We start from the raw sequence: 9925 nt of genomic DNA, 5'->3' as shown, positions 1-9925 counted from the left end.
ATAGCTAATTGTGATCCTTGTCATAAAGATAAGAACTTGATCTTTTCTATTCTTTCTTAATCACTTTTTTTAAATAAGGCCGTAAATAATTATAGGAATGAATTCAAATCATAAAGGAGTCATGAATCATTTTTTATTAAAGATACAAACAAAGAAAGAACACTTTTCAATAAAAATGTGCCTATGAATCTCACTTGAATAAATCCATCAAGATATTGGAGGAATTGCAACTTTAGATAGAGCTTGGCTTGTTGTAAAAATCTTCAAAATTTTTATCTTGTTCCATCAAACTTCTTAATCATATTAATCTTTATTTCCATCATACTTGTAGAAGCAAAACTTCCTAGATTTGGTTGTGAGGTCGATCTACTTCTTTCCTTCAATTGCACAATTTCTTATTATAGACTTTGAACTTCTTTCGTAGGAGTAGAAATAGTACTTCTATGATTCATATTCGAAATATGTGAGATTTTTATTCTTAGAGTATTGATAATTTCATGAAGATCTACAATAGTTGCAAATCTATTCTTACTTCTCATGAGAGTAGTACCCATAATCTTTTCTTCTATAGACAATTCAAATAAATTCAAAAAATTAAATTAGAAGAAGATAATCTGCAACCTCTAATATCAAATGAAAATTTCTACAAAGATGGATAATCCACTGTCTTTTAGAAAAAGTTTAGTATTAAAAAATAAGATTGTTTGTTTAAAAGTGGATACTGTGTAATCTTCAAAATACAACTATAGAAGTAGAATAATCCATTGACTTCTAAAACAAGAAAAAAATAATAAGTTAGCACTCTTGTCAAACTATCAAGGATATGAATCTTGAAGAAAGAAATCCTCAGTATACTCTTATATCACTAAAAAGAACTAAAAAGTTACTTAAAGATGATATAATATTGAATAAGAATAACTATTATCAAAAACAAGAAGATTAAAAAATCTTGAAACAATACTAAGGACTAGAAAGGTGTTGACAAGAGTGAAGAAGGCTTTGCTCTTGCCTCTATATATACTCTTAATTAGGAGTTACATGGCAATGTCCTATAGGACCTCCAAAACGTATTGACTTTGTAAGATACGTATTTTAACATATAAGACAAGTTTTTTATATGTATGCCACATAATTAGCTTATTTTGCAAGCTATCAATGCATGGTTAACTTATTGACTAAGTTTTTAATCTACCAATCAGCTATAAATACATATAAAGTCAAAAGAGCATCTATGAAGCTTTTAGGAAGCTTCTCTAGAAGATATTATGAAATTAATCTATTTATATCTACTTTTATCTACTTCTATCTAATCATGTAGGTATTTACTAAACTATGTATATATATATATATATATATATATATATATATATATATATATCAATGATTCTTGGTAAAAAAATGATATAAAGAAAGAATTTTTTAAAGTAATGTATACAAAGTATCAAAGATCTTACAACTAATTTAATTTGATTTGGTTGGACTAATGTTGAGACTATATTGCAAGATTTATTTTATTTTATTATATTTATGGATGATTTTTTTAAAAAAATCTTAAGTATTTTTTCTACAAGTAATATCTAAAATATTTTAAAAATATAGTAACCTAAAAGAATTCATTGAATGAATAAGAAGAAAGAAAATTTAGACACTAAGAATAAATTGTAGAAGAGAATTTATATTTAGTAAATTTAAGGCATATCATGATTCAAATGGACAATAGAAACAACTTACTTAAGTACTTATTCTAAAGCAAGATAGTGTAGTTAAGAGAAAAAATTGGAGTGTTTTCAAATGGATAAGATCTATGATCTTAGATTATAAGTTACAAGGATATTTATGGAATAAAACTATCAACTTTTCTATTTTTATTTATTTATTTATTTATTTATCTTGGAATGAAAATAAAAAATATAGTAACAAGAAATTAGATGTAAGTTTTTTAAAAGTCTTTAGGTGCCTTATTTTTTTATATGTACATAAATAAAGTAGGAATAAATTGGAAAGTTAAACTATTAAGTATGTTCTCATGGCATATAATTAAAAAAAATTTAAAAATTAGAATACTTAATTATTTTATATAACATGTAATTATATACAAAGATATGATATGTGATGAAAAAAAAAATTAAGACTAATTTATTTATTTTTAGTTGAAATTCCTCAAAAACTTGTCCAATAACTTAGAATATTATCACACCACATAAATCAACTCTAATTATTAAAATAGAAAAGAAAAGAAAAATCAAATCAAATGAACTAAAGAAACAAATGTCTATTTCTCAAAATTAAAGTTAGTTAGAAAAAAAAGACTATTAAGTAAATTTTAAAATTATTGAGCTATAGTAACTAAGATAGATAAATAACCCTTGAATTTTATAGAAGCAATGTTGGATCTAAAATAAACAGTAGTTATTCAATTAAAAAAAAATTGATTGAAGAAAAATTAAACTTAGATAATATATCACCTTTCTCTTAAAAAAAGAGCCATGGGCACAAGAAAGATATAAAATAAAACAAGGCGAGAAGAAAAGATCCATCAAGAAGAAAATAAGACTTGTTGTTATAAAATACCAATAAAAAGCAAAAAAGAAGTTTTTTCAACACTACTAGTTGTATATTGGAGTACTATTTGATATATTTTGAAATTGGCTTTTAAAAAAAGATAGAATCTTTGTCAATTTCATACTATCATAGCTTTTCAAAATAAATTAATAATAATAATAATAATAATATATATATATATATATATATATATATACTTACATCTAAATTAACCAAAAAAAAATAAAGATTGTGATTGGATTAGTTCTTGTATTATATGGATTAAAATAAGCTCTTAAGGCCTACTACTTTTGTATTGATTTATTTCTATTATCTTATAATTTGATATATAGAAATATTGATTATAATTTGTACTATTCAATAATAAATAGAAAATACAATATAATACTATTATATATCAATGACTTCTTGATAATCCAAGACAATGAAGAAGAAATCAATTATATCACAAAAGATCTACTTTATACATTTGAAATGACAAAGTTAAGAGATACTAAATTGTATCTTGGAACAAAAATAAAATACTTGAAGCAAAAAATTTGACTTCATCAAAGAAGATATATTTTGTTATTACTTCAAATATTTCAAGTAATTAGAGTTGATGCACGTTTCTAATTAATTCAAATAAAAAATTAAAACTTAATACAAAAGAAAAATATTTTGACAAAGAGCTATATCAAGCACTATTTAAGTCTCTAATCTATACTACAATTCTATGAGTTGATATAGCTTGTGCAATAAGATGCATGAGCAGATTCACTATAGTGAAAACTATATTTGAAATCAGATAAATTTAATCCTAATTTATTTTAGATTTGTACAGCTATCAATTAAAAGCCTCTTTTTTGTAACTTTGTGCTTGAAATCTGGAGCCCTTGGATTAAGCTTGCTATACCTGTTGTTCTACCATTTGCTATAGTTGGCAAAATAATTCTCCTAAAATCAAGAATCATTGTATTTTCCCATAGATACTTAAGAACTAGATCTTGGTAATTGTTTTGCTTCAGAAGGAGCAGATGTTATTGAACCAGTTTGACAAGAAGAGGGAGTATGGTTCTCAAATGATGGAGAAATGGGAGGCTGAACGTGCGAAAGACTCACAAGACAGAAGTAGCGAGGCAATACTTCCTCGGATCGCGCTTCAGAGGGAGTTGAAACTTGACCACAAACCGCATGATCAGAGAGCCTTAAAGATTTGAACAAATGATTAACTGTCCGAACCAGTATCAAGGTCTAGAGACGATGGAGCAAAACAAAGAAAATCCACAAAACCCTTCAAGAAAATCTCCCACTGTATAAATGTTAAATTTCAAATTGAAGGAAAGCCTATACTCACTTCAACACTAAAGATGAAACCCACATTACAAAAGACAAGGAAACACTCATTGTATTCAACTCATCAACTTGCGTCTGGAGAACTCAAACGGCATGGGGCAAAAATAATTTGTGCGTCGACATGCTGCTGGTGTGAAGATTGTGTGCAAGAGGGATTGTTGAATGAAACGCACTGCAACGTCATTCTATTAATCACTATCTTACTTTGATGACAGGGCACCAATTATTCATCCTGCTTTTACCTGATTTAGATCGACTGATCTTAGACAAAGCAATTAACATGTCATGGTAATTTTCCCTGGTGCAATCACAAAACCAATATTGTTCGAAATTACACACACGTCAAGTGCCGCTGTTGACATTGACTTAATTCACACGCACCTGATATCACCGATTTGACAATGGTACCAAGGTTCTTTTCAAGGCCATCCTCGGTCATACCGGCTCCAGGGTCCTGAGTCGTCAAAACTTTTTCTCCTGATTAAGCATAATCTGTACTATGTAAAGATAGGGTCAGTTCCATTCTTCAAACAAGGGTATGCAGCATTAACGACTAGGTAAGTCAAGGGATTTTTTTTTACCTGCCTCCAAATAAGAAGAGTACAAAAAACAAATTGATTAGGGTTTTTTTCGAAAAAAACACTGAACTTAATTAGCAAGGTCTATTCACATGAATATCCATATTGTGTCACCACCTTCACCGTGGACCGTCTCGTCGGTGAGACAAAAAGCGGAGCTTGTCCAATGTCCACATCAGAAGATGTTACAATGATTGATCGAACCTAGGTGCAAGGATCCAATTGTCTAATTGCGACGCAAACCTTATTAATAGTATCAACTCTTCTTAAAGAACAGGACAAATATTTTCCCGCAAAGACATCGTGGAGGGATAAGAATTAGGACCAGTCGTAATCCTGCTTCCGCCTATCAGACGGCATGAGCCTCCTGCTTAGTCAGAAGACAAGACTAAACCACCTGTAATGCGTCATTATAAAACGATGAATGGAAACCTGTTACAGCAGGTATTTGGGTGCTTGTTACACGTTTCTCAGCGTTTGCGGCTAGCAACTCACGCGGCACACAGCGGCGCGTCTAGGGTTGCTAATGTCATAAACTCAGCCACTCGCGTTCGGTCCAACTGCCTTGACTACATTTCGCGACCGCCTCATGTGGGTTCTCCATGACCTTCGCACTCAAACGAAGTCTGGGATGGGCGTTTCTATCGACCCTTGAAAAGATTAGCGGTCGACAGGTTCTTTGGTGGAGACGCCGGGTACGCGTGAAGTTTGAACCACATGATATGACCACATGAGGGTAGAAAAAAGTGTTTGAAAAAAGTGTCATATTTCTGTTTCCTACATGGAGTTTTATTTATTTATTTTTTTTTGTTAATTTTTTACACTTACTGCTGAAATGGGTCGTCTACCTGATATAGTGCCAAAACAAACTGTGCTGAATCGTCTGAATCGTCTTAAAATACTGCTTAGCCGAAGAATCGGACCCCGGCTAGTACATAGGGGGGTGCTGTTATACCTCTGCACATGTAGTTAGATTCTGCAGCCACATGAAAAAGAAAGTGACCACCACTTTCAATATATGGAAATGTAACTCAACGCCTACCTTAAACTGACATTATTCTCGATGAGAGTGATTTAGTTCACACAAAAAAACTTGTACTCTGTATTCTTGACGAAGCCTTTTCAAACTATTTTTTTTTTTTTTTTTTGAAATCATTCTTGTTACCAAGTTTTAAAAGAAACACAACACCTTATTGCAATTCTCAGCACTGAGGAATTGAAAATACCGATTAGACAGGCAGAAACAACGGAATAACACACTTGAACTAGTAAGAAAACAATCGGTAAGAGGAAATATTTAATTGCCAACAGGGATGAATTGCGTTGGAAAATACTTGAGTGATTACCACAGTCCTTAATTGAATGAGCACGAAGAGAAATACAGATTGAAGAAAAAAAAAGGTCCCTGACTCACCTTAGTTCTCAAGATCTGTGAAGAAATGCCTCCAACCTTTTCTCATGCTTTTCTCATGTGGGTGGTAAAGAACAGCAGTTCGGCTTTCGATGGACTACAGTGGCTGCATCATACAGGGCCCAGCGTGGGTGCAGGTTGTTTCCAGAGGCCTTGCAATGAAAGCCGCACATTGGCAGCGAAACAACGCTCTGAACTCACATCAACCAGTACATCGAAATTTTCAAAAGGTGCATTTTGCGTCCTCCGCCAGCCCTCTTGCATAATGATGTCCATGTCCCATACCACCAGAATTCGGCGAAGTTACTCATACCGACCATTCTTGCAGAGTCCTGTCCGTCCCTTACACCACCAGAAGTTGGCGAAGCTGCTCACTCCAACCATCCTTGCAGCAGATTTCGATCCCATGCCCACGGAGGTTACTCTTCTAGCACGTCTTGGGAATGGACTAGTTAGAAGGAAAAGAGACACGTGCCTTTTGGACAGTCGCATTAGGGCCGCGTATCTTGCAAGCAGCTTCCAGTTTTTGGGTGCTTAAGATGTGTTGAATCCTGTTTGTAGGCAGTTAATGGCTACTGAGAATGTTAAGCTGCTGTGCGTACTTGGGTTTCTGTTCTAGAGTTAAGTTTCTGAAGTGAAGTTGTATAAGTCCAGAGTGTTGTGATCAGTGGAGGTGCTCCACTGTTGCTACTGGGTTCGTAGGAGCCCTCACCTCTTCTCCTCGTGCAAGTGTGGGTGGTGTGCAGAGCGTCAACACCGCGTCTCTGGTTGGATTATTATGAGTGCCGAGAAAACCGTCTGCAAGGTGGCAGCTAGTTTAACTTTCCTTTTCTCCTTTCCTCGTTGGGTTCTTTATTTTTGTTGAATCCACTGGGAGGACTGTGAACTTTCATCAACTGTTCTCGAGCAACAAATATTCAGTGCCTTTTTCTGCGGTTTCTGGCATATTAGTTGCATTTCAAGTATGGAGAACAAAGATGATCATCCACATGGCAATGGAAACGGCATCCACCATGACGAGAACATTGTGATTGTGGGTGGCGGTATTGGAGGCCTTGCTTGTGCCGTGGCTCTTCACAAGTAAATTGCTGCAACCCCACGTCGTCAATTTCTCATTGAATAGTTTCTTGGAGCTAATATTCTGAGTTCCAGTTACACATTCAGGCATTTTGGAAATTCGCAATTCGCTTTATGTCATCACTACCATGACCCTCCAAATCTAATGAGTTTCTTTCCCACGTCCTTAATCAGAGTCGGCCTGAAGGCTGTTGTGTTGGAGCAAGCAAATACATTGAGATCCGGGGGTATTTCCATCACTCTGTGGGCTAACGCATTCCGCGTTCTCGATGTTCTTGGTGTGGGTGAAAAATTCCGAACCATGTACACCAACATTCAGGAGTATCCCCCCCCCCCAATCCCCAACTCTGTCCTTCGATAACTCGTTGCCACACGTTAAATTATTTCCTGGTAAAACATGCTCAAACATGAAAAAGCTATTATGAACTTGACTTTTTCGTTAACTCCAGCTTACTCATGCACCTGCAGATGGAAGATAATGAATGCAAGTGCAAAGCCCTTGGGAAAATTGGTGTTAGCTGAATGTGAAGGAGGGTAAGGTCTTCATGATAGAACTAGTTGTTGTATTCAGAATGGATTGTGGTAAAACTTATAGGATTGTACTTTAGCTGTTGTGCGAGGTTCAGTACAATCGTGAGTAGAATCATGGAAGTCATTAATCGGGTGAAGCATCTCCCAAAACAGACCACACGATGTCCGGGCTGTAGAAAGACAAGTTCTGCTTGAAACTTTTGCCGGGGAGTTGCCAGAAGGGACCATTCGATTCAACTCACGAGTTACTGGAATCAAACAATCAGAAAGACAAACGGGTTTAACTGAAGTAGAGCTTCAGGATGGCACTGTCTACTCCGCAAAGGTTGGTTTATTCGCCAGCATACTTCTTCATTTGGATGACGGATGTACAAAATAAAAGAATATGAGCTTCATTTTCATGGTGAACAAGAGTCTTATGAGTTGTCTGCAGTGCAGTAACACCCATGCTAATGCAGGATTTTGTTACAGGTTATAATCGGGTTTGATGGCCAAAAATCCGTCGTAGGATCTTGGATGGGACTTGAGAATGCACAAGCAGTAGGTCAAGTAGCGATTCGAGGAATGGCAATGATTCCAAATGGCCACAAGCTTGAACCTAATGTGAACTACTTCTTAGGAAAAGGAACCAGTAGCGCATTTTTGCCCGTGAACACCACCAAAGCTTATTGGTTTATCATCAAGAACCAATCCGAAACAGGTGAGCTGGGGATGTTCACTTAATTCCATTCACCACTGCTGTCATCTCCTTCCTCCTCCCTTTACTTATAAGCATCGGAAGAGATTGTTTTCAATGCGTCACTTCTCACCACAAAAATCCTTAACTGGGGTGTAGTTGGCCACTTGGATAAGCGGACACCAAATGTGCACATAGCAGCTGCGAGGTTCAACCTCAGCAATAACTCATGATAGCGTTTCACATGATACTACGTCACATCGGAATCGTTTTTGTTCATTTTAAGTGAAGCTCTCAGGGAAGCGTTTCAACTTCTTTTCGTGCTTTCGTATGTTTCACGAACCTGTATTAATGCACCAAAATGATGCAGGCTTTGGGGACACCCCTCCCGAGCAGGTGAAAGAAGAGGCACTGCAGTTCTCTAAAACTTTCCAATCACCCGATCTCCATTTTCTCATCAACAACACGTCTGTGGAGAATCTCTGGAAGGGCAGCATCCGCCACCGCCTGAACAAAACTACAGACCACCTAGTTAAGGGCAATGTAACAGTTGCAGGAGATGCCTGTCATCCTACTGCTCCCTACATGGGGCAAGGAGGAGGCATGGCTTTAGAAGACGCCATTATTCTCACCCAGAAGCTTTATCATGCCCTGAGGGAAGCTCCAGACACTGCAGGTTCTCAAGGGGCAGAGGTGGCAGGAGAAGCAGACGAAGAAAGGATTCATCAAGCTCTGGTGGAATTTCAGCATGAGAGATATTCCAGGACTTATTCAATCACATTAAAGTCGCACCAGATTGGGCAGGCGAATAATTCAGGTTGGGCAGTGATGGACTTCTACAGAGACTGGTTTCTTGTCAAAAAGTCCTTGAACAAGGAGACATTTATGCTTCCTGCTCAATTTTATGTTGAAGAATTGCCCGGAAATTCTATAGTTAGTAGTGTTAAAAATACTTTGTATTAGTATACATTTCACATTGATATGTCCGTTTAATACATCTCGTTTTGTAGAATGGAAAAATCAATTATATATATGTTAAATTTCACATGGTATCGTTATAAAATTAATATTAAAAGAGACCTTGGAATATATATATATATATATATGGAAAATATATTAATTCTATATATTTAGTAGTTTTTTAAAAAAATCAATCTTCACAATAATATGTCAAATTTTTATAACTATAATAAAAGGTATAATTATTATAAAAAAATGTTTTCTTAAAAATTTATATATATTTTTAATCCTATGTCTATTAATATTTAATAATAATGTGTTTATAGTAAGATATCTAATTAATTAGAAATAAGATATTACATGCATGCAATATATGAATCAATTTGTATTCTAAAATATCCTTATAATGGTATTGGTGCATTGTATTCTATCAAGGACATGGACCTCAAAGAACCAAAAATTCAATACACTCTTATATAACTCAAAAAGAATAGATATTTATTAAAAATTAATATAGTATTGAAATTGGAATGGCAATTGTCAAAGATAAGAAGATTAGAAAGTCTTGAAACAAGATTAAAGACTAGTTAGGCATTGACAAGAGTGAAGAAGATTTCATTCTTCTTTCCTGAGTTGAATCTTCTCACTTTTGGTTCTCCATTTCTTGAATGCTATATATACACAAAAATTACAAACAAAGATTGAAGGTCAAATGCAATTTTTCTTAAAGTGTAGTTCTTTTATAGCAAAGATTTGCTATCTTTCATCTTAATTTTGATTGATGATATCAATAAA

At 34.6% G+C, this 9925-nt stretch overlaps 1 protein-coding gene across 6 annotated transcripts; it reads left to right on the top strand.

Annotated features, from left to right (window-relative positions):
* Nucleotides 1-5974: 5974 nt before the first annotated feature.
* On the top strand, nt 5975-9247 carry LOC112295428 (monooxygenase 2). Of its 6 annotated transcripts, XM_024547049.3 has the most exons (9): nt 5975-6116; nt 6215-6304; nt 6633-6691; nt 6838-6966; nt 7138-7284; nt 7432-7497; nt 7648-7819; nt 7966-8194; nt 8541-9247. In XM_024547049.3, the coding sequence occupies exons 4-9, from the start codon at nt 6851-6853 to the stop codon at nt 9131-9133; spliced, it is 1323 nt and encodes a 440-aa protein (XP_024402817.1). In that variant the 5' UTR covers nt 5975-6116; nt 6215-6304; nt 6633-6691; nt 6838-6850; the 3' UTR covers nt 9134-9247. The 6 variants fall into 6 exon arrangements, with proteins under 6 accessions (XP_024402817.1, XP_090104539.1, XP_090104540.1 ...); XM_090248413.1 differs by having other exon boundaries at nt 6215-6691; XM_090248414.1 differs by lacking the exon at nt 5975-6116 and having other exon boundaries at nt 6135-6304.
* Nucleotides 9248-9925: the final 678 nt, after the last annotated feature.

Source organism: Physcomitrium patens, chromosome 2, assembly GCF_059467195.1.
Source record: "Physcomitrium patens ecotype Gransden chromosome 2, ASM5946719v1, whole genome shotgun sequence".
In the NCBI taxonomy this organism is placed as follows: Eukaryota; Viridiplantae; Streptophyta; class Bryopsida; order Funariales; family Funariaceae; genus Physcomitrium; species Physcomitrium patens.
This window is presented reverse-complemented; position numbering and strand designations above follow the sequence as displayed.

What these genes read in the sequence shown, in the direction of transcription:
- LOC112295428 (XM_024547049.3), top strand. Translation starts at nt 6,851, where the DNA reads ATGGAGAACAAAGATGATCATCCACATGGCAATGGAAACGGCATCCAC. An exon ending in GCACTGTCTACTCCGCAAAG is followed by an intron (nt 7,820 to 7,965) that starts GTTGGTTTATTC and finishes ATTTTGTTACAG; the next exon opens with GTTATAATCGGGTTTGATGG. An exon ending in CAAGAACCAATCCGAAACAG is followed by an intron (nt 8,195 to 8,540) that starts GTGAGCTGGGGA and finishes AAAATGATGCAG; the next exon opens with GCTTTGGGGACACCCCTCCC.